The 22993-nt window shown below is 44.1% G+C and overlaps 2 protein-coding genes across 2 annotated transcripts; both read left to right on the top strand.

The window, feature by feature from the left end:
• The first annotated feature begins 812 nt into the window (after positions 1-812).
• Positions 813-22402, top strand: LOC120898008. Its single transcript, XM_040303287.1, is given in 28 exon segments — positions 813-1009; positions 1081-1244; positions 1330-1613; positions 1690-1852; positions 1933-2022; positions 2081-2190; positions 4275-4708; positions 4785-4948; positions 5104-5378; positions 5454-5703; positions 8622-9044; positions 9124-9225; positions 11400-11508; positions 11620-11811; positions 11904-12271; positions 12328-12831; positions 13498-13762; positions 13834-14031; positions 14120-14558; positions 14615-14777; positions 14835-14924; positions 14980-15055; positions 17228-17849; positions 17929-18322; positions 18490-18575; positions 20298-21168; positions 21234-21388; positions 21457-22402. Coding segments are annotated over 28 exon segments (7464 nt in total). The 5' UTR covers positions 813-894; the 3' UTR covers positions 21815-22402.
• Positions 8342-9479, top strand: LOC120896818 (glutathione S-transferase 1-1-like). The gene is made up of 3 exons (XM_040301272.1): positions 8342-8544; positions 8622-9044; positions 9124-9479. The coding sequence occupies exons 1-3, from the start codon at positions 8455-8457 to the stop codon at positions 9277-9279; spliced, it is 669 nt and encodes a 222-aa protein (XP_040157206.1). The 5' UTR covers positions 8342-8454; the 3' UTR covers positions 9280-9479.
• Positions 22403-22993: the final 591 nt, after the last annotated feature.

Here is a 22993-nt window from a genome sequence, read left to right as displayed (position 1 = left end):
GCATGACTAACTTTAGTAAACTGAATCATATTATATATCTTATGATTGTAACAATAAATATAACTTGCGTTGTAAACTGCAAACTAGAAAAATCAATTAGTAAGTTCTAAATATTAACTTACCTTTTGTCGGATTCATTTACTTTAAAACGGAAAAACAAATTAAATAACAAAAATTAAACCAAATATTGCTCGCAGCGCAAGCGTTTGTAAAGAAAGTGGTAACTGGAAAACAACTTTACCACCAGCTAACGACCTTTTCCATCACGTGCAGCAAAGCATGTGTCTGTCCTATGGTTAGAAACGGTCGTAATTAAATTATTTAACCCTCCACCCATGTATGTGTGTTCGATCGAATCCCGATAAGGAAAACCGCGCAACGGTGCTCGAATCCGTGCGAACCCTTGCAACCACAATGTGCAGTTCGGTGACCACAACCGCGATGAAGCTCGCAGCGAAAGGATACACTCTACGCCAGCGAGTGCGCCAGAAGTTGTGTCCAAAGATTGTTGACGACGACCGGGACACCTTTCTGCGTGGTATTCGTCCGTGTAAGTTGTTTTCTTTGCTTGGTCTGGTTATGGATACAGCATATTTTGTTGCATTACCTTTCCTGTATACAGTTGTCATACTCGGACAGGTGTTTGGCATATTTCCCATCTACGGTGTTACCCGAAATGATCCGGAGAGATTTCGCCTGAAATGGTTCTCGCTGCGCGTCATTCTTAATCTAACCGTTGTAGTGACGGCCCTACTGCAAGCGTACTATGAGTATGGGCGGTTAAAGGCGATCGGCATTAACGCGAAGAACGTGAGCAGTTTAATCTTCTTCATTGATGCCTGTCTAATCAACGTGCTCTTTCTCAACCTGGCCACCAAGTGGCGCTCGGTAGCGATGAAATGGGACGAAGTAGATGACACGTTTAACAGACCTCCGTACCACATGCAGGGCTGGAGTCTCCGGAAGCGTCTGGGTGTTGTTTCTTTTACGTTGGTATTTCTAGCCGCTGGTAAGTGTATCAATAATTCAGTATCTATTGGAATAGTGTTTGAATTTCGCTTACCATTTGACCTGCTTCAGTCGAACATATACTGTCGATTGTAAGCAATGTGCACAATCAGATGGTGGAAATCAAGTACTGCAACTGGACGGAGCCCAACTACTTCCAGCATTATTCTCTGCGTAGGTTTGCGAACATTTATCTAAACTTCCCCTACAATAGCTTGAGTGCAGTATTCTTTACGGTAGGCGTGTACCCCGCAAACAGAAAGACGATTTTCCCGATTGAATAGATGTGTTGGTGTTTTGGTTTTAATTTCTTCCCCCTAGTACGTATCTTCCGCACTGACCATGTACTGGAACTATCAAGACATCTTCATCATCATGATCAGTATCGGGTTGGCGACACGATTTCAGCAGATTAACAACTACCTGAAGATACTGTCGGACGGAGTGCTCATTCCTGGGGAGGACTTTTGGATCCGAGTCCGCACCAACTACGTCGCGGTTTGCGAGCTGCTGGACGATGTCGATCGAGCAATATCGTGGACAATGTTAATCTCGTGCGCCACCAACCTGTACTACATCTGTTTGCAGATTCTGCATGTCTCAAAGTAAGATCAGTTGAAACCGCGAGGTTAAGGTGTGATGGTGTATAATGGTGTATAAATAATGTTAACAACTTTCCAGGAAACTGGCCAACACGGTCGAGGACGCTTACTATGGGTTTTCGCTGGGCTTCTTGATCGTACGCACTGTCATCGTGTTTCTGTCGGCAGCCCACATACATGACTGTGCGAAAAAACCATTGGATATTATTATGAAAATTCCCAACGTTGGCTGGTGTGTGGAGGTAGCGCTATTCATTCTAGATGATAGAATAGATAGAGGAGAATTGTTTTCGAACGCTCACTAGTGTTCTTTTTCTCACAGCTTGAACGATTTTCTACGCAGCTGAAAAGCGAAAAGGTTGCCCTTTCCGGAATGGGCTTTTTCAGTCTTACGCGGCAGCTGCTCTTTTCGGTTAGGAAACAAAAGTAAGATAGCATTTACGTTTTAACAATTACTCTATTTTTTACAGATGGCTGGAACAATTGTTACATATGAATTGGTTATGCTGAAATTCGACCAAGAATCAGAGAGCAAGGGCAACATACCGCTTTGCACCAAGTTTAGACGATTCGAACACGTGTCTGTTTAATTCACTTGCTAATTTGAAGCATAAAAAATCCTCTTTGGCACCCAGTACAATATGTTACAGCTTAAGATGAGATCATAGCCCAGCGTTTTTATCTATTCTTCTTCACTTTTACCAACAGTGGGACTATGCGACCGGTTTGTTATTTTATTTCCGTATGTGTGTTTGTATTTGTGTGTGTATGTGTGTGTTTAATCATAAATAAGCATTGATCAGCGAAGCCACGATTGCGTTATGGGACGGCTTTTTGTATGCCTTCAATCACCGCGGATAAACATTAGTAAAAGACAACCGTATCCCAAAGGGTAAAGTCTGGGGAAAAGTTTTAAACTTAGTTCTAAGCAACCGTAGCGATGGCCTGTGGTGTCTTGAGCAACGAACCGGTCCGTCTAGTACGTCCGATAACTTCATCAATATTTTTTTCTCCTTCTGACGTTCTCAATGCTGACTCAACAGCACTGCGTCAAGAGGCGTCGACCTACGTGCCCGTACCATACCGCCCGTTAGTACTTCTCCAATGGTTAAGAAATCACTTGAAGCTTCATTGCGGTCGTTGTGTTGGATTTCAGGGATGGCAAAGTTCAGCTAACAAGTTTTTTCGCGTAGATTCGAATTTGATTCTATCCGAAACCGATGACATTTACACCGTTCGGATATGTGGTGGACCTTGAGGGGCTCTGTGGGCACTTGGTTGTTGAGCAGGAGGTGATTGCCTCCTGTGCAAGGTATGATTACTGGTGGCTTGGTGTTGGAATACAAAGATCGAATAAAGAAAATGGTGGAATGAAAATCCTGAAGGTAATGTTATAAAACTAAAACTGCGTTTAAACTGTTAACTTTGGATTGGCAACTTATTGCATGTGTTGGTATAAAGAAGTGCTAACGAAAGCATGTATTTTGTTAAAAAGCTCGAATCCAAACTTGAACTACCAATTTCAAGGCTTTAAATCAACAATACATTTTAGACATTAACATGACATAATGATATTCGTACAATTTTTATTTCAATGCTAAAAGGGTGTATGTAAACAAGTCGTTTGATATTGTAGTGTGCCTAATGCAAACGGTCGCTTAAATGTACACAAAAAATATGTAATGGGTAAGTTTTGCATTATAAATAAAAAAAAAAATAAAATATGTTTAAGCATTTGGTTGATATCTGATAACTTTGGGTCTAGTAGTCTGCGTATATGTGAAAACACGTGGCGTCATGAACATGTGATTTTCGATTTACAAATCTCAGTCAGAGCATCAAGCATCAATCATATTGTGAGAACCATAAAACCAATAATTTCATGACAGTGTAAGAAAACAAGTTTGCTACAAATATCCTTTGTACAAATCAATAGTTTAAATGGGTGTTCGTGCCTGCCGAGCAGCAAATTGCACCAACTGCCTCAATATCTGACATTATTTCCCCTCTCGCACTGTTATATCTTCGCTTTGATCATGTATACCCGTGGCGAGTAAACAAATCGAAAGGATTAATTTCGTATTATGTGATTCAATTTGTTGGAGCAAAACAATCCTAGAAAAGCGAAAAAAAAGCACACACACGCACCAACCACGGATCCAATGTCAAGTGCTTCAAGTGGCGGTGTACTTTATGGCGTGCAATAATACCATTAGATTATTAGGGACCTGGGTGGGTTGCTGCGTGTCTACCAAAACAAGCTGACTCGATGTGTACAATTTGACGCTTTCGATGGCCTTGCTGCTGCCCTACGCTTCGCCGAGGTGCACCGGTGGACAAGCAACTCATTGGATGGTTATCCAGTGAGCGTGATTTATCCATACCATCGCGTATATTGTGCCGGTAAGATTCCAGCAATGGCGTTCGCCGGTGCACGATGATTGAGGTCGGTTTCGGGTTTCGTATGGTACCGGGGCCGGTGCGTTCAAGCAACGCAACCCGGCCCACCCGTTCCCGGTGGCACTGGTTGCGGAAGCGTGGCAACGTCACATTCGTTAGGCCTGCCGCGGAGATCGATGATCGGAAGGAGCGCTTCTATCTGGCCATCGCATCCGGTAAGCGTTTGCGTATTTATGTGCTTTTAGGCACAATATCCCGTAACAGGAGAGTTTTCTATTTTTCCCTACATCCCGGCCCGCCATTGTTTGCTGGAAAAGTGCTGCGCTGGGCTCGGCTTTTCGGAGTGTTTCCGCTGTCGAACATTACGGCCACCGATCCGGGCGCGTTTCGATTTCACTATTTTTCACCGTACATCGTGCTGAGCGCGCTCAGCATTGTGGGCGGTTTGTTTATTATGGCGGCGGCGCTGGTGCGGCTTAATCGCGTCGGCATCAACGCGATGAACATTGCCGAACCGATCTTTTTCGGGATGTGCACGCTGCTGCAGCTGCTGTTCGTTCGATTGGCCCAGGCGTGGCGCGGCTTTATGGTGTACTGGGCCGAACGGGAAGAGATGTTCTTTGCCCGCCCGTACGGTGCCATTAATTTGCGGCGAAAGGTGATCGGCTTAGCGATTTGCATCCTTACGTCTGCATTGGGTAGGCATGTGGAGACGGGTGGTGGTGGCTTATCGTAGCTTTCGTTCGATAATTTTGTTTCGCAACTGCTTTTCAGTGGAACACGTGGTGTACGTGATCAACCAGGCGTACAACGTGTATCAGGAAAGCTTGACCTGCCAGTATAATGTAACGAATCCGCTCAAGCTGTATGGCACGCTGACATTCGGGTCGGTTTACCAATCCGTCCCGTACCATCATCTCTTGACCATGTACCTACTGGTGAGCATCTCCATCTACAAACACTGTTTGAGTTTACGGAAAAAAAATCTAAATATAAACATTTTGCCAAGCAGATTGCATAACTCTAGGCGATTTCGTTTGGTTAAATTATCTGTTAATGTCCTGAACTTTCATTTTTTCAAACATACCCACAGTACACGACAATTTCGCTTACATTCATTTGGACCTTCACCGACCTGTTCATCATGCTGGTGGCCACCGGTATAGCGTGCCGCTTCGGTCAGCTAAACAAACGCATCGACAGTAACCTACAAAACGGTTCCGAAGCATTCTGGGGCGAAATGCGAACACATTTTGTCGGGCTGATCGAGCTGGTCGAGCGGACGAATCGCATTGTCGGTCCACTGCTGATCGCTTCCTGCGCAAACGATATGTACTTTCTCTGCCTGCAGACTCTCAACGCGCTGGAGTAAGTAACCTTATGATAATCAATAGATATGAGCTCGAGTTTTCCTTCGCTAAAAAAACAATAATTACCCGACAGAGATAAACCGTACGACATCAACGATTGGTACTTTCGATACTCGTTCACCTTTCTGATATTACGCACCTCCGTGAAGCTTTGGTTCGCCGCGGACGTGGACGAAAATTCGGTACGAACGCACAAACTGGTGCAAAAGATACGCAGTGAGCACTACAACGATGAGCTGGAAATATTGCGCATTTGCTCGAGCGGTGGTGTATCCATCTCCGGAATGGGATTTTTCACTATTACACGCAGGATATTTCTTACCGTAAGTGAGTGTTTGGTTGGGGTGAAGTGTCAAAGGTAATCGTTAGTTCCTTCATCCACAGATGGCCGGATCTATATTGACGTACGAGCTAGTGTTGATGCGATTCCATCGCTCCTCTAAAGGCGTTGGAGAAGACCTTCCCTGTGGCTATATTGATTGAAGTGTTCGGTTCATTTAGTTGGTTGTGATCTGCATCTTGGGCTGGAATAGAAACTGCTCCGGGGAACATGCTCGTACGATACCCTGATTGGCGGTGGTCTGTGCAAAGTGTAGCATTACTAGCTCGTACGTAATAACTGCTCCAAGCATCTACAAATGAATGCGAAATAGATTTAACGTTTCGCATCGCATTTTGTTTTATAAATAAACTCTTTACAAATCATACCGTAAGCATTGTTTTCTTGGTCAGTCGGAACAGCCCCATTGCATTGATCGCGATCGAGCTCTTGCGGATGAAGCTGTAAAATCTTTCCAGCTGCAAAAGAAGCCACTGTCAGTATACAAAAGTGACGCGGAAGGCATTCGTTTAGGTGCTCAGCATTGGTTAGAGCATGAAATTTGCATCTTTACTGTTTAGCGGCTTCTACGGGCCAAAGAGGTTTGATTTGGCTGGAGAAACCTACCTCACAGCACCAATTGCTCGTTGGCACACGGCGGAATAGTTTGAGCGGTTTACGGGCGACCTCATGTACGGCTGAACAGTAATGCATCGTAAGAAATGTTCTCAAAATAATGAAAAACAGGGAAAAGTAGGTAAATACCGTCACAATAATAAAATCATCAGTTCGACTAAAATACGTAAATAAAAATTAACTTACATCAGGGACACTAATACAACGGTACAGAGCAACTTACTCAACGAGATGGAACAGTTGATAGCATATCAGGTACAGGTTAGTGCCACAAGAAACGACCAGCAATGGAGAGCAGATGCTCATCACATGCTCCAGTAGCTCGCATACCATCACGTAGTCAGAATGGATTTCGCTCCAGAACTTTTCTCTAGCAACAACCTGAACTGTGGTGTAGAATTGAATCCTGGAATTGATGCGCTTAAAGTAACCTGCAATCGAATCGCTTATCATAATAAGCAACACATCCTGCACGGTCCAGGCCATCGTTAAGGCTGTGTTTGCGTACTAAACAAAGATACGGGTGACCTGCTGTAATTGTCATTGTGGAAAATTGATATATTTACCTCTAAAAATATAAAGGATGGAAAGTTGTATGGTACTCTTCGGAAAAAGAACCCGTAAGTGCGCAAGGCGTAGTACTCCGGAAGATTGCTGTAGTTCCAGTGGCAGGTGCGTGCTTCATCCACTCTCGCGTTCACAGTTTTCCCGATCGACAGCATATGTTCCGCTACAACCAATCCAATTGCGTTGTACAATATATATTTAAATATATAAATGCATTCTTCCTTCCTTTCTTACTTCCATACCGAATCCCAATACCATTAGTAGCAACGCTATTGCACGGATTCTACGACACGAGCGTGCGTTTTGTTGGCGTGCATTGTACTGCATCACCTCGAGCGACTCTATCTGTTCCCATTTCGGAACGACGGTTGGCCACCGATAGGCTACACGAAGCAGCAGCAGCATGATGATGATCACATCCAAATAGAACAGCGGTCCAATCAGGTTGTCCGCATTGACACCTATTGCCTTGAGGCGGTCATACTCCACGAAACACAGGAACAATCCCACGTGTATCAGTCCTAACGAGAGCACTGTTTGAAGCGAACACCATCGAAAGTGCCAGCGAAGTGGTTTACAGGTCAGGACACCGTACAGTGGAAATTGTCCAAATAGCAAAAATATGACCAGTATCGGACGGATGGTGTTGTGGAAATTCATCGCACTTTTAACCGTTCTGTTCCGGTGGTTACCGTTCTACTGCTAGGGAAATGAGATCAGCGAACAAATGACTTTGTTTGTGCTGGGGGCTTAGTACGAAAGTAATTAATTGTACACGAATTACCTTTGGGTGAAAAATGGAAATTTCTCATAAATAGACGGAATGGGTAGATGAAATAGATTGTCGGTAGGCGCTGATGATTTATGAGTTGTAGTAGTACAGGTAGATGGGACAGTGATTGTATTTCAGTAAGCTGGTCTAGGAATGACACAGGCACTTCTTTAGAACATTATGTTACGTGTTTTATGACCTAAATCGGTGTTGTTGAATCAACAAAATGTAATATAGAAATATTTTGTTTGAATTTTACACCAAAAATTAAATGTTGGTATCGGAAAACTGTATAAATTTAAGTGTTCTGAAAAAATTAATCACTATGATATATATTTTTTTGTTTGTGGATTTTTGTAGATTTTATGCATTAATACGACGAGAACAATTCAACCTCTGTCATCACACCGAGTGATAAACGCTGTATGCAGGTATCGCACTTCAAGGAAAAGATAACCAACCCTAGTAAGCGCCACTGGTGAAGCATAATCAATGCTCTAATCATCGTTCAAAGCCACCAGCAAAAGCATATCACTTATCGGTCCTATCGCAGAAGCACTAACGTATGGTGAGTGTGGGATATTCTCTTATCTCTGACCTAGCTACGGTACTGTTTTATCGTTTACCGGCCAAAAACCGAAGCTGGAATGCATTCGAACACATTCGCCAGACGCCTCACCTTGTTCAGTCTTCGACAGTCTGGACAGTTCGTCGCGTTGTAGGAGGCAGAAAGGATAGTGTTTTGCGTTCCCTTTTTAAAGACCACCACCGTCCATCAGCATGCCCGCCCCAACGCTGTACTACTTTCCGATGAGCCCACCGGCCCGTGCGGTGTTGCTGCTGATGAAGGAGCTTGAACTGCCGATGAATGTAAGTATAAGCGAAAAATGTACAGCCAAGTGTTTTGCAGGCAGTGTACACTAATTGTGTTCGATTATGTTCGCTAGCTAAAAGAAGTGAACCCACTCGCCGGTGAAACGCGCACCGAGGAATTCATGCGCATGAACCCGGAGCACACGATCCCAACGCTGGACGACAATGGCTTCTACCTGGGCGAATCACGTGCCATTTTGTCGTACCTAATCGATGCCTACCGTCCCGGGCACACGCTCTACCCGAACATTCCGAAGGAAAAGGCCCTCATTAATCGGGTGCTGCATCACGATTTGGGCTCTTTCTATCCCAAGTTCTTTGGCACCATCGGTGCACTGTTTTCTGGTGCAGCGACGGAAATTTCAGACGAAATGAAAACCACCACCCAGAAGGCGCTCACTGACTTGGAGCACTATCTAACACGGAACGATTACTTTGCCGGGGAAAATCTCACTATAGCAGACCTTTCCCTGGTGCCGACGATTTCTTCCGCCGTCGTAAGTAACACTACCACGAGTGTTCATGTGTATTGTTTCATCGGAAAGTTTTAAACTACTACCGTACTTTGGTTTACAGCACTGCGGTTTGGATTTGACCAACTATCCACGACTAAACGCGTGGTATGAGAGCTGCCGGGTGCTTAAAGGATTCGAGGATGATCAGGAAGCTGCCCGTCAGGTTGGTGAATATTTGCGCTCCAAGTTTCCCACCGGTCTGGAGGCGTTGAATTGACGTCAGATTCCGTTGAAAAGCCGTTACCAATACCGAAAGAATATGCAAGATAATGGTGGTAAAAATTGGCTTTGCTGTGTGCTAGACTGTGCGGTGATGAAAGCGAGATAAGAAGCCGAAGTTGTTAAAGATTTACTGTGTTGCATTGATGTGGTGAGTTGGTTTGTATGAATAAATGCGCGTTTGTTGTATTTGTGAGACGTTTCTAAGCCGTTACATTTGATTATCGTGTCGTGTGAAGGTTGAGACAAAATCCACGTAAGTAGTTGTGGTGAAGGGGAGTTTACTGTTACAGTTGAATAATAGTTTAGTGTACTGTAAATCCTCAAATTTTGCTAGTTGGGTTAAAAGGACAAATTGTGTAATTTAATTTAATTTAGAGCTTATATGCTCTGAACACTGCTGGAACTAAAATGTTATTAATTCTCTCTTGCGTTCTGTGATAAAAAAACATATTTTTGAATTTTACATTTTATAACCAAAAGTCATGAGTTGCTCTTTGTTTTCCGTAGGATAAATCCGGTTTAAGAATTATAAAATCTGTTCACATCCATCACTGTTTATTTATCAGTCTAAAGTCTTGTAGTGTGCAAGCTCCACGACGAGGTAATGAACTGGAAGGCGGAAGTAGCTCACTTATTCGTAAATATTTATTCGGGCCACGTAAACCCTCAATTGGTTGGATTGGATTACTGTCATTCCTATGCGGCCCTTGCGAAGTATGAATCGGGTATAGTAAATTATCGGGTATGGTCAATGAATCCAGCCTACTCTTGATTTTCTTGTTTAATTGGTGTAAGGCCAAAAATACACGGACCACTAAAAATGATGCGGCACAGGGTATAAACAAAACAAATGACAACACTACAGAATCGCTGAACATGTCAACGCCTACTTCCGAACAATTCTATATCTCGCTGAAAGAGTCTATTATATGCCTGAACGAATCTACAACTCGCTGAACATGTCTATATAATCCTCGAAAACCCTGTAATCTTGTCGCAAAATTCTTGGTCGCATTTTGCGACCAGGATTGGCAAATGAAAGGAGATGAATGGTTAGATTGGCTCGAACGAGTATTTTTGGCGACTGACAGAGCTTTAACGATGCTGTTTTATTGAGGTAATCCTGGTTAGCACTTGGGATAGATGACATCTTTTAATCACAAGTGTTTGCAGATATGGGCTGTGGCTGAGCACATAAAATCAGCGAGAAATTTATTAAATCTTCGTTTTGTTGGACCTGATCTCAACAAAACACCAAAATTCCTCCGTTTATCCATAGGGCGATGCCATTTTTACATGTCTGATTATCTCTGATCGACAACAACTGGCAAAGCAACGTCTACTTAGGTACTACTTCAATATTTTGTGACTAATACAGTGTCAAAACTCAGCTGAATCAACCATGAAATAATTACAAATATGCTCAACAGAACCAAGTCATGGAGAAGGCGAAGACAACTGCTTAATTGTAGCAATTATGTAGCAGGTCTAATGTGGGTCAACAAATCAACGAACTAAAAAAAAAATGAATCGTCATTTTTTTTATTCAGAAGTAACGGTCCAAAAAGGCCTTATTGCTTAAAAAATCGTCATATTTTATCAGCATAATATTTGTAAAGAAATAATCATATCATGTCGATTTATAAAATTATACCTTTTGATAATTTCAATGTCAGAATATTCTATTTTTTCGAACTCTAATTTTCATCTGGAGTCAAATCTTTAAATTTAACAATCGTTCAATGAAAAATAACGATAATAAATAGAGACATTCACTTTCCGGCCTATCGCAACACTAAATTTATCGAAACCATTTCCTGGTTACGCAAACGGCACCCTCACAACACACGTGACGATGCACGGTACAATCTGTAGTCACGCATTTTCGTTATTAGGAACCTCCAATAGGTGATCGCCCGAGGTTGATAGCGTAGCGTAACGTACAGCGCCGTGGAAGTAGCAAAAGTGTCATTACCTCTTGCGTTCTGGTTCGCGTTCGCATTCTCCACCGTTGCTTGCACACAGCAGTAGTAGGTAGCATCGGTGCAGATGTACGAAAAAGCGGCAAACCATTTCAACAAGACCATGAGCATCGAGAATCCCCACATTCGCAAGGGCAATGGGTATGGGCGTGGAAATTGGAAAAGTTTTGGTCGACAGTACGTTCGCCCGTGCGTTGGTTCGTTCCATCATGCCGTAGCACCGGGTAAACTGGAGAAGCACTGTACCAATATTACGCGTGATTTTTTTTTGTTATGTTTGATGAAAATTGCATCATCCCTTTTATTGTTTTACTTTTTCCTCCCGATCACGTTCAACATATTCCGGGCAAAAGTTCTGCTGCTCGGTCAGTGCATCACGTTACTGCCGGTGGTGAACATATTCAGTGCAAATTACCGCACGGCTCGCTTCAAGCTGCGAAGCTTCCGCTGCATCTACTCGCTGGTGTATCTAGCACTGACCGGCATTTACTGCACCCTCTTCATCCGGTGGTACATTAGGAAGGGACTGAACCTTGCCTACTTCGGTGCGTCGGAATGCTGCGAGTGGTTAAAAGTGTAATTGCAATAGAATGGGCTTTTTTTAATGTGTGTGCGTGTCTTACCACTTTCCCCTCAGCTAACTGCATCTATATGGTGGTGGTGTACCTGTCGGCCTGGCTGTTTTTCTTCATTGCCCTCCGCTGGCAGTCGATACTGGGTGCGTTCAGTCGCTGTGAGCGTTCGTTTTTGAGCGACCACTATCGCCGCCAATCGAAGGGCCGCTTTGCACTTGGCTGGAAGATACGGTTCACCGGCTTTGCCATCTTTGCTCTGGCGCTAGTCGAGGACTGGCTGAACTACTACTCCGCGTACCAGAGCAACATCGTACAGATAGCTACGTGCAATCGGACCAACGTGACGGTATGGCAGAACTTTTACCTACGCGAGCACCCGCACGTTTTCCATTGGCTACCGTTCAATGGGTTTACGATTGCAATAACGGAGGTAATACATGATCGAGATCGAGAGTTGTGGATTTTAAAAGAGTGACTTCACTTCAGTGGATCAACCGTTGCATGCGCTACACTTGGACGTACCTGGACATCTTCATCATCTCGTTCTGCTACGGTGCCCAGTTCCGGTACGAGCAGATCTTTCGACGCTTGGTCGCCGTGCAGGGTATCGCTTGTCCGACCAACTTTTGGCACGACGTGCGCATGGACTACGTGGCCGTGTCGGAGCTGGTGCAAGTTTTGGACGCCCAGTTCGGACACCTGATCCTGCTCGCCTGTGCGAACGATATGTACTTCATCGCGACGCAGCTCTTCAATGGGTTTCAGTAAGTGCTTGTTGGTGAGTTGTTTACAATGATTGGAAACATTCATTCCCACTCCCCCCACAGACGCCGTAGAGTCATTGCAAACTACGTGTACTTCTGGTACTCGCTATTGCTTCTCATGTTCCGAACGATCGTGATGCTTTATGTTGGATCGGGAGTGTACGCCGCCTCTACCAGCCCTCTTCAGCTGCTGCGAAACGTGCCTTCCCAGCATTGGGGCATTGATGTGAGTTGGTCTGGTGAGTAGAAATCATAAACATACTAATCGAACTTCCCCAACACTTGGCCAGCTGCAACGGTTAACAGACGAAGTCGCTTCGGGTGAAAATGTCCTTTCTGGAAAACAATTTTTCTTTCTAAAGCGTCAGCTAATTCTAGCGGTAAGTGATTGTTTGTACCTGTTTAGCCCGTGAAACATGCAATGCAAGGATCAAATTGCAGTAATGCTTAGCGGTGTTGTTGTTTATGTCATTCCAGATGGCCGGGACATTGGTGACGTACGAGTTGGTACTGCTGGATCAGGTGAAAAAAATACCCGACACCTCGACCGACTGCTCCTACTTTTGAGTCGGTTGGATTTGATTTCCCCCTTCCGTAATCGCGTGACACTCAACGCACACACAGCACCGTAAACAGCACCTGCAAGCATTCGCACGCTTTGACGCTCTCCCGCTCCCGGGAGTTTAATTAATCGCTTTCTCCTCGAGCCATGCTTGAATGTTTGATTGTTGGCGAGCCAGATCATTTGACCGCAACCTTCACTAGCACCAGGATCCTTCGAAATCGTGTAGCGCCGGACAGCCAAGGGCACAAGTCACACTCGTTTCGTAGCAAAGAGCCGAAGCAGACGATACCACGCCGCACACCGCGCGGTAATGATACATGGTGGTAATTAACGCGCCGATCCCGATCAACCATGGAATCGCCGGCAATTGATGACTTCCACCGGGCGGTGAGGCCGTTTCTGCTGATTTCGCAACTGTTTTCGCTCTTTCCGCTTGGCGGCCTTTACGGTCGAACGCTGCAGGATATTCGGTTTCGGTGGTTTGGGCCGGGTACCGTCTACAGCTTTTACTTCTTCCTGTCCGGGCTGCTCACGCTGGTGGCGCACATTTATTACAGCCTGACCGTGGACACGCTGGGCACCTCGGAAATCAGTAAGTAACGTCGCGTGTGGCCTGTGTGTAGAGCAGTAAGGCTCACTCAAATGTCGTGTCTTCACTCGCAGGTAACATAATCTACTACGTGCTGAATCTGTCCGGAGCAATCGTACTGCTGGCCATAGCGGCACGCTGGCGAACGATCATGGAGAAGTGGCGCAGCTTGGAGGAAAACTTTCTGCATCCTCCGTACGCCGAGAGACGGTTTTGGAGTTTGAAGCGTGTCGTCGCGGCGATTGGCAGTACGATGGTTGTGCTCGCTTTTGGTAAGCTTACGGCAGGCGGCACACAACGAACGCGCGCTGTTGCCATTTTACTAAATATTTTATTCCTTATTTTCATCTCCCCCTTCAGTGGAGGACACACTGCACGTCGCCTCGGTGTACTACACCAACCTGCAGTACTTTAAGCGCTGCGACAACAGTACACCCTTCTGGACGCTGTTCTACCAACGCGAGCATCCCAAGTTCTTCCACTATTTGCCGTACAGCTTGCCCGCTGTGCTGCTGCTCGAGCTGACGCACAAGATATTCCTGTACGTGTGGACGTTTATGGATCTGTTCATCATTTTTGTGGCACTCGGGCTTGCCCGGCGGTACGAGCAGTTCTATCGCCATGCGGCCCAGTACAAGGGACGGCATGTGATGGGCCCGGTTTGGCAGCGGTTGCGGCTGGACTATGGCCGGATCTCGAGCTTGGTCGCGTACATGGAGGGCATCATGGCACCGATCATCGTTTGCACCACCGCGTCCGATCTTTACTTTATCTTTTACCAGATGTATAACGCTTTCCAGTGAGTTAGGGATGTAGGGTAGCTTTCCAGAGACTAAAACCGTATTTGCTCTATAGGTTCTCTGCCTCACTCATCTCGGAGTTGTACTTTAAATTTTCACTCGCATTTCTAATTTTTCGAACGCTCGTTATGCTGCTGATCGCTTCCAACATACATGTGGCATCGTTGCGACCGCTCGACATCTTACGCTCCGTGCCGATGAGCTGCTGGACTATCGATGTGAGTATGACGAACAGTACGTGTTGTTGAATTGCTACTGGAGCTGGTTAATTTCAGGTACAACGATTTACGCAAGAGCTCCTGTCTGGTCGGAACTGTCTCTCGGGACATGGATTTTTCTTTCTCAATCGAAGCGTCATACTTGCGGTCAGTTTTATAAGTAATTAACCTCATTTTCATTAAATACTTGTTGCTTTTACAGATGGCAGGCACGCTTATCACGTACGAGCTTGTGATGTTGAAGGAGGTTAACCCGTCTTCGGAAAAGAGCGATTTTTGTGATGGTGTAAAAAGGCTTTACTAAACATGTGCTTCGCACCTTCCAACATGTGTGCATGTGTATTTGCGTGTTACTCAGTGAGAATTTAATGCAGCACTAAAGCTCCACCATTGCTTGTGATAATAAATTAATATATTTAAATGAGCTTCTTCAATCCACGTCTATATTGTATTTCACCGAATTGTTTTGTATTTCCCCTTTTTTATTTTAATAAAGAAATCATTCAATCGCAAACTGATTTTCATATGCACGTTGATTTTACAAAAAGAGAACCATTATTCAACGAAAATTTTCTCTCGACAGGTCTCGACATAAAATCGTCGTTGAAATTTCTCTTAAAAATGCTATCCATCGTTCTGTTGAAAATTTTCACCCTCTAAGAAATTGCTTCAACTCAATATTCTCTCAAACGAATATTTCTACTGAAATGAGTTTTGATAAGGCTGCAAGAGAAATAGCTGCAGTGAATTGGAAATAAACTTCTCTAGAAGCAATGCTACTTGAACAAAATATCCACCTCCATAGCACGTGTTTAAAATGTAAATATTGATTGAACTTTTTCACCTACGCTTGGAATATATAATTCATGAACCTTTTCATTATAAAGTATAGATCATTTTTATAGGGTTGGGCAGCTTGGCCACTATCAATGTTCAATCAATGAACAAATCAATGTTCAAAAGGTAATATTCATATTCATTCATATTCTATAATTGCACACTTTAAACCCAATTATTGTAAACCCTTCAACACAATGAAACTGGTGAAAATGAGTTCTGCAATGGATGTATTGGGACAGTACAAAACGCTGTTACATTACACGTTGGTCCTTGGTTCGGGTTTTCCATAAAATAAGTAGCAAACATACACCTGTTCCCGCACGCCCGCATGATAAACAAAATACTGTCGTAATAGTGACTTAGTGAAAAAAATAGCCCGTATAATAAAATAGTATCGAAACACTTATTTTTGTTTTACTTATTGAAGAGTTAATTAAAATGAGTGTTTTTTACGAAATAATCTAAATTTATGGTACCTAATCGTGAGGTACTACATTGTTTTTCAAAATATTTTTTTCAAATGATTTTCATTTGGTTCTCAATTTTGTTAAGAATTTGTCCTTAAGTTGGTTATTAAAATTTGATAAAAGTGACGTAAAACATAGTACCTGTTGCTGTTAAATGGTGCACCTAAATGTTCTTCTTGTGATAGCCTTTGAACGAGTTGATTTACTTACTATTAAAGTTTAAAGTGCTAATATTATCGGCCGTTGTTAATAAATTGTATGAAGAAACAAAAAAAAAAAATCGCCGTTGTCAATAAAATACGAAACACACGGAATAGTCGCCTTATTAGACTTTTCACAAGCTTAAACATTATATTTAAATAAACACATATTTTAATCCGTTTGCGTCGACTATGAGTTTGCAAAATAGTTTTCTCCCTTGCATTACTATCCATTCAATGAACTTCCTATGATGATTGATATCATAAGACATGTCTTCAACCATTCCCTCAAAACGCGCTCTTATTCACGTTTTCTTACAATTGAGCTTACATGATCATAAATGATTTGCACATTTCCCATTGCATTCCCAGCCAGGGAAACGTTTAAATGTCCCGGTCTGGATGTCGTCTCGGTTTAGTAATGTTTGTGTCGTCGCACCATCGCAGTTTCAATGGGTTTACAGAAAATATATCCAGTAGAGGAAAGCAGCAATTCAACGGAAATGCTTTCCAAAACTGTGCGAATTCTTGATAGTAAGTCGCATGCTTTGAACAGTACTATAATGTGGTGATGTGCTACAGCAATGTTTCCTTTGCTTACAGAAGACTTTTACCATCCGCCAAACCGGCCGCGGTTCATCAACGGTGGAGGATATTTTTGCCGCTCGATCCGACCGGTGTTGATTGTGGGTCAAATGTTTGGTCTACTACCGCTCGATGGTGTGTGGTGTGGCCGTTGGTGGAGTATCCACTGGAGACTGCTATCGTGGCGCAACCTGTACGCACTATTCGTACAGCTGGGTGCACTTATAATGGCGTGCTTTTCCTTCGCCACCTTCTGGTATAGTGGTGTTGAGTTTGCTAAAATAAGTGCGTCATGATGGCGTTGGCACAGCGGCTCGAGCAACTTAATTTGAGGCGATTTTTTTACATTATATTCCAGTGTCGTGGTGGTTCTTCACTCTAAACCTACTAATATCAATCAACTTTGCGGTACTTGCACGCAGCTGGCCACAGCTTATGTCCCGCTGGGTACAGCTTGAGCAATCCCTGCCGGATCAGCCGAGACTGAGCGCTGCCTGCCGCAGAAACGCACGACAGGTCGGGCTAGTGGCGACAGTTTTGCTCACCAGTGGACTAATTGAACATGTGCTTTCGAAGCCGGCTGGACTGCATCGGGCCTACCGGTGTCCGATCCCGAACCTGCTGGAAGCACACTACAAACAAGCGTTTCCGGAAATGTTCTCCTTCGTGCCTTACAACCCATACATTGGTTTTTTAGCACAAACGATCACGTCGCTGCTTACGGTGTACTGGAACTATGTGGATCTGTTCTTGATATCTGTCAGCGTCGGCCTCCGCACGAACTTGGCGCAGGTGAACGATGTGATCGCAAGCTCCGAAAAGCTGTACCATCGAGGCATCTTTTGGAAGGACCAATGCACGCACTACCGGCGTGTACTAGGTTTGATACGGCACGTGAACAATCATATTGGCGTGTTTATTGTCATTTCTTATGCGAGCAATCTGTTCTTCATCTGCGTCCAGCTAGTGAATGTTTTCCAGTGAGTTTGCTGGTTAGATCGGAGCTGTACAAAAGCACATCTTCTTCAATCCGGCATTCAATATTTCTTCATTCCATAGACAGAATTCGTCTTTCATCGTCACTTCGTATTTCTGGTATTCGCTGTTTCACCTTATTGGGCGCATTGTTGCCGTTTCCTTGTACGGTTCCGCAATCCATGACGAGTACTGCCGGACACGCACCCTGTTCTACAACCTACCGGACGAGTACGGCTACACTGATGAGGTACGCATGCTTTCGATGCTTATTTTACCGACAAAAGTGAAACCTAGCACACGTCATTTGAAGCTAACCTATTTGGAGCTGCAGAAAACCAACATAACATGTAACGATATCATCTTTCAACATTCTCCCACCCTGCAGGTCCAGCGGTTCCATCGACAGGTCGAGCATGACTCGGTGGCATTGAACGGCTATGGCTTTTTCTATTTAACGCGCAAACTCATTCTGAAGGCATGTTTTACCATCACCCTCTGCCTACCATTACTTTCTCTCCTTTCCATTCACTTCCTGGGTTAGAGGATCCTTTAGCCACGCTTTTTGCCTAGGTTCTTGCCATTTCTTTAGCCACTCCTCCTCTTGCTAATCCAGTGTTTGTCCTAACCCCTTTCTTCCCGCAGATCGCAGCTACGGTCGTAACGTACGAGTTGGTTTTGACGCAGGTTAACGAAGCGGAAGCCAAAAATGGTGACGATAATCCTTGCACGTGAGTAGCCTACAAAACAGTGTGCCAGCGTGTCTATGGGGTTTCCTTTTCCGGCCCGGACCGGACGTAAGGTCAAGTATGCGAACCGGAACTTGGTGATGACAAGCGATGATGATGATGCTGATGGTCAAGCCCAGGTCGGTTGTCGCATTGGTTGTTGGAGAAAAGTGGCAAGAAAAAATAAATTCAATCGATGTCACTGCGAAAGTGGCTACGTTACGTTGGTCAACAAGGCATGGCATTCAAGGAAGTAGTTGTGGTGGAAAGTTTTGAACATAACAGAGGCGGTGAGGGTTAGCATAAGAGATAATGAAAAAGTAAGTAGATAATAAAACTTGACAGCAGTACTCAATGAGAAGTATTGCGAAGTTGTTAGTCCACTTAAGCAATTCTTGTCATTACTCCAGTCTCTCATTAATAAAAAAAAACAGGGAATTGAAAGTTGGTAGTACTGCAGTACAAAAGGTTTGTTAGTTTTCTATCGTTACGTGTGTGCTGCAATAAGTGTGACAAATTGGACTTTTAATTTAACTAATTTGACTTTTAATTCAACTAATACTTTTAACTAAACAAAAATCCAAGTGACTTTCATTATTAATACAAAAATCAATAGTATACTGAAGGAGGAAGTAGACTGGAGGATACATTTTTAAAAAATGTGTTCTTGAGAATTTTTGTTTTTATCTATTTTCTTTAGTGTACTAAGTGTGTAAAGCTATTGTTCTAATTATTCTATCATTGTTAATGGTTTGTTAAACTATTTATCAGCATAGTAGGTAGTAGTACTTTCTTTTACTTTAACAAATGTATATTGTCCCTTACGTTCAGAGCTCAAGGATTTATGTTTAAGGGCATTCAAAATGTATTTTGATCCAAACGAATTGAGATTTTCTAAGAAAGGATCAAAAAGCTTATTCAAGGATAAAAGGCATAAATTCACTATCGTTCTGTGGGCCATATAATAAGAAAATTATAAAGAAAATTAAACCTTAAAACTGTCTCATAGAAATTACCAGCTGTGGTGCTAAATTGCGAAGGATAAGACAGTGGGGAAGTTAATTATGTACACTGACTGATTCTATCGTTTTTATAAAGTAGTTAACTACGATTGGTTTTGGGAGGGTTGTAGTGAACTTATAAAGTTTAGATATTTTTGATTTTTTCTATGTAAGTTGATAAAGAATATAATTAAACAATTCATTGCATTCAGTTTTGTCTATCTCGAATGTTCTCCAACATTCTTCATAATTATTTCCTTTGAATTTATCCCTTACAAAAGTTATTGCAATTTCATTTTATCCGAAAATATTGTACCAAGTATTTGTGTCTTGCAAACGGACACAAATACTTGTGTAGCGTAAACAAAACAAACAGTTATTATGACAAAGCAGTGCCCTAAGATTACTAGTCGCATTACCATTTAAACTATGTTGTTTACAGCAAACGGTGAGATAGGATCACAATTGCATGCTCAATGAGTATAATGAACTTATAAGTTATGTATTCTACACACCAGCTTAAAGGCCGCGCAAAACAGTGACTAATCTTTGCCGCAGTCGTGTTTTGAATGCACAGTACGCTTGAAGCTGTAGAATGGCTCTAAAGCTTCTCGAGAACAAACTTCTATTTCGGCGAAATAATGTAATAAGGTAATAAGTGCAAAATCAATTGCAATACTGTGTTCAACGAGTTGCATTTCTTGGTTATTTTCTTATTTTGAAGTCTGCAGATCGATGAGCTAGTGAGCGAAAAGCGAAGAAAGATGGGATTTGCTGTGAGTGAAAACCACGATACCAAACCACTAATTCAACCGACCTGGCACACCTGCCTGAAGCGCTGGTGTGCGTCCTGGCTCCACTGGCCAAGGGTGCAGCGGCGGGCCAGTCGGGAGGATTGGCTGTTCAATGGCACCTTTCACGAAGCGTCCCGCGGCGTACTGATGATGGCTCAGCTGTTCTCCATCATGCCCGTCTGTGGCATACTGGCGAAGGATCCGCGAAAGTTACGCTTTTCCTACACGGCGGGCCGTACGTTCTACGCCTACTTTTGTGCGATTGGCATCGGCTTTCTCGCGACCATGTCGGTGTACTTTTTCGCCAGCAAGCGGTACCACTTTCAGAAGATGGTGACGGCGTTCTTCTACTGCTACAACCTGTATGCCATGTATCGGTTCGGGCGGCTCGGTCAACGGTGGCCAGCGTTGATGGTGAAGTGGGCCCGCGTCGATGACTCGTTGCCACCGCAGAAGGGTCTATTTGAGCGGGCGGTACTGGCGTACCGGATTAAGCTCTGCTCGATCATGGTGATGGCACTGTCGCTGTCCGAGCATTTGCTCTCGATCGTGGCGGCGGTACACTACTCGAACAACTGTCCCGCCGTTCACGATCCGTACGAAGCGTTCTTCAAGTCCAACTTTGCATTCGTGTACTACTACTTCCCGTACTCGACGTGGCGCGGCTTTCTGACCAAATTCTTCAACGTGATTTGCAATTTTATGTGGAGCTATGTCGATTTGTTTGTGATCGTCATCAGCATGGGTTTGTCGCACGCCTTTCGACGCATCAACGCCCATCTGTTCCTGCACAAACGAGAGGTACTCTTTCCGTGCAGGTTGTTGAGGATGTGAGTAAATTTATTCGATATCTTTCGTTGCGCCAGAAAATGACGGAGCAGTTCTGGGGCGAACAGCGGCAAAAGTATCGGAATGTGTGCGATCTAGTGACGACAGTGGACGATCACATCTCCGCCATCACGATGCTCTCCATTTCGAATAATCTGTTCTTCATCTGCGTTCAAATCCTCAACAGCATGAAGTAAGTGTCTCGGTGCTGGTGTCTGTCTAGATTCTTCAGCTGCGTACAAGTGCGTTCTTTTCTTCTAGCTCGCGACCCACCCTGGTGCACACCGTGTACTTCTGGTTCAATCTGATCATTCTCATCGGCCGTACGCTAGCCGTTGCCATGTTTGCGGCGGAAGTGAACGACGAATCGAAGCGCCCGATCGAGGTACTGCGAACGATACCGCGCGAGGGCTGGTGCCTGGAGGCGAAACGGTTCGCTGAGGAGGTGACGACCGATACGGTCGCCCTGACCGGGCTCAAGTTTTTCAGCATGACCCGCCAGCTGGTGCTGAACGTGACGGGGGCAATCATTACGTACGAGCTGGTGCTGATACAGTTCCACAAGGACGAAGCATCGGATGTGGATTTGTGTAAGCTAAAGCGCATGGACACGTTGTAAGCGTGGTTCCGAATTGTTGCTGCGCTTGTATACGATGAGGACGATTGGTCGCTTTCCGTGTTTTTTTGTCGTTGGACGTCGTTTGCTGTTTGTGTAGTTTGTATTCGATGTACTCGTACCGTAGCCGTTCCATGTTGAGTGTGAGTGTAGTGCCACTCCCGAGAGCTTGCCTCTAATATGGTTTCCCTTTTTTGGGTTTTGATATAATTTCAGGTTTATTCGACCCGTTTGATGATAAATACTAATAGTGTAAGCATTCTGTTGCTTGTGTGAGCGTGCTTTGGATGTTTGCTGTTTACTCTTTTTATTGGCGTTCATCCTTTCCCGATAACCCTTCCGGAAAGGGGAAACTATTTCCAGCGAACAGTGGGGAAAGACTGTATCTTATTTACCTCTCCAAAAACCCACGGTTCAATTTTGATCATCTAGGCTTCGCTTCAAAAATCAAACTCCGAACCATCCTTCCTGGAAGCGTCTCTAGCGAGACATCTTTAAGAGGGTATTTGGTATTAAACCGGCACCATCCTTCGCTTCGGTATCGGGAAAAGGGCTGAAATCTAATCGATTGTAAACGCTCCAACCGAGCATGCCGAGCTCATTAATAAACAATCGTTTCGGTATCAATATTGCATACCGTCTGTGCTGTCTCGCCTGGAATGCAAATGTGTGAAAAAGTGTACCGAAAAAAATGAAAAAAACGATGCTTTGCCTGATTATCTGCATTTTTTTTTAAAAAAGCCAGGCCACGGAGAGCCGATATTCATCATCTTTTCTCGATAACTTTATGCAAAGTTGATTCTTCCGCTGAGACGAAAGACGCCGTCGGTTTAGTTCGCTGACCGGACTGGACGGGCAAATGAATGTGGAAAATTTAATTAAATGGAAATGAGCAGCAGCGGCAGAATGGGTTTCAGTATCGCCCGCCCCAAATGCCCGATCTCGTTTGGTGATGAAAACTCACACCTCCTTCCGCTCTCCCCGCCTGTTGGGGCCAGTGTGACGACACACCGAAAATGAATTAACTCCAACGCACTAATGGCGATCGATGCTTGGGAGGAAGCTTGCATCTAGGCTAATTTAATAATAATTGTCCGGACGGAGGTCACGCAGCCGGTGCCCCGCGGACGGAAGCGACCTTTCTCACGTGCAGATGGTACGGAATGATGGTGTTTATTACGG

The sequence above is a fragment of the Anopheles arabiensis genome, chromosome 2, assembly GCF_016920715.1.
Source record: "Anopheles arabiensis isolate DONGOLA chromosome 2, AaraD3, whole genome shotgun sequence".
Lineage (NCBI taxonomy): Eukaryota > Metazoa > Arthropoda > Insecta > Diptera > Culicidae > Anopheles > Anopheles arabiensis.
This window is presented reverse-complemented; position numbering and strand designations above follow the sequence as displayed.

What these genes read in the sequence shown, in the direction of transcription:
- LOC120896818 (XM_040301272.1), top strand. Translation starts at nt 8,455, where the DNA reads ATGCCCGCCCCAACGCTGTACTACTTTCCGATGAGCCCACCGGCCCGT. An exon ending in AGCTTGAACTGCCGATGAAT is followed by an intron (nt 8,545 to 8,621) that starts GTAAGTATAAGC and finishes TATGTTCGCTAG; the next exon opens with CTAAAAGAAGTGAACCCACT. An exon ending in CGACGATTTCTTCCGCCGTC is followed by an intron (nt 9,045 to 9,123) that starts GTAAGTAACACT and finishes TTTGGTTTACAG; the next exon opens with CACTGCGGTTTGGATTTGAC.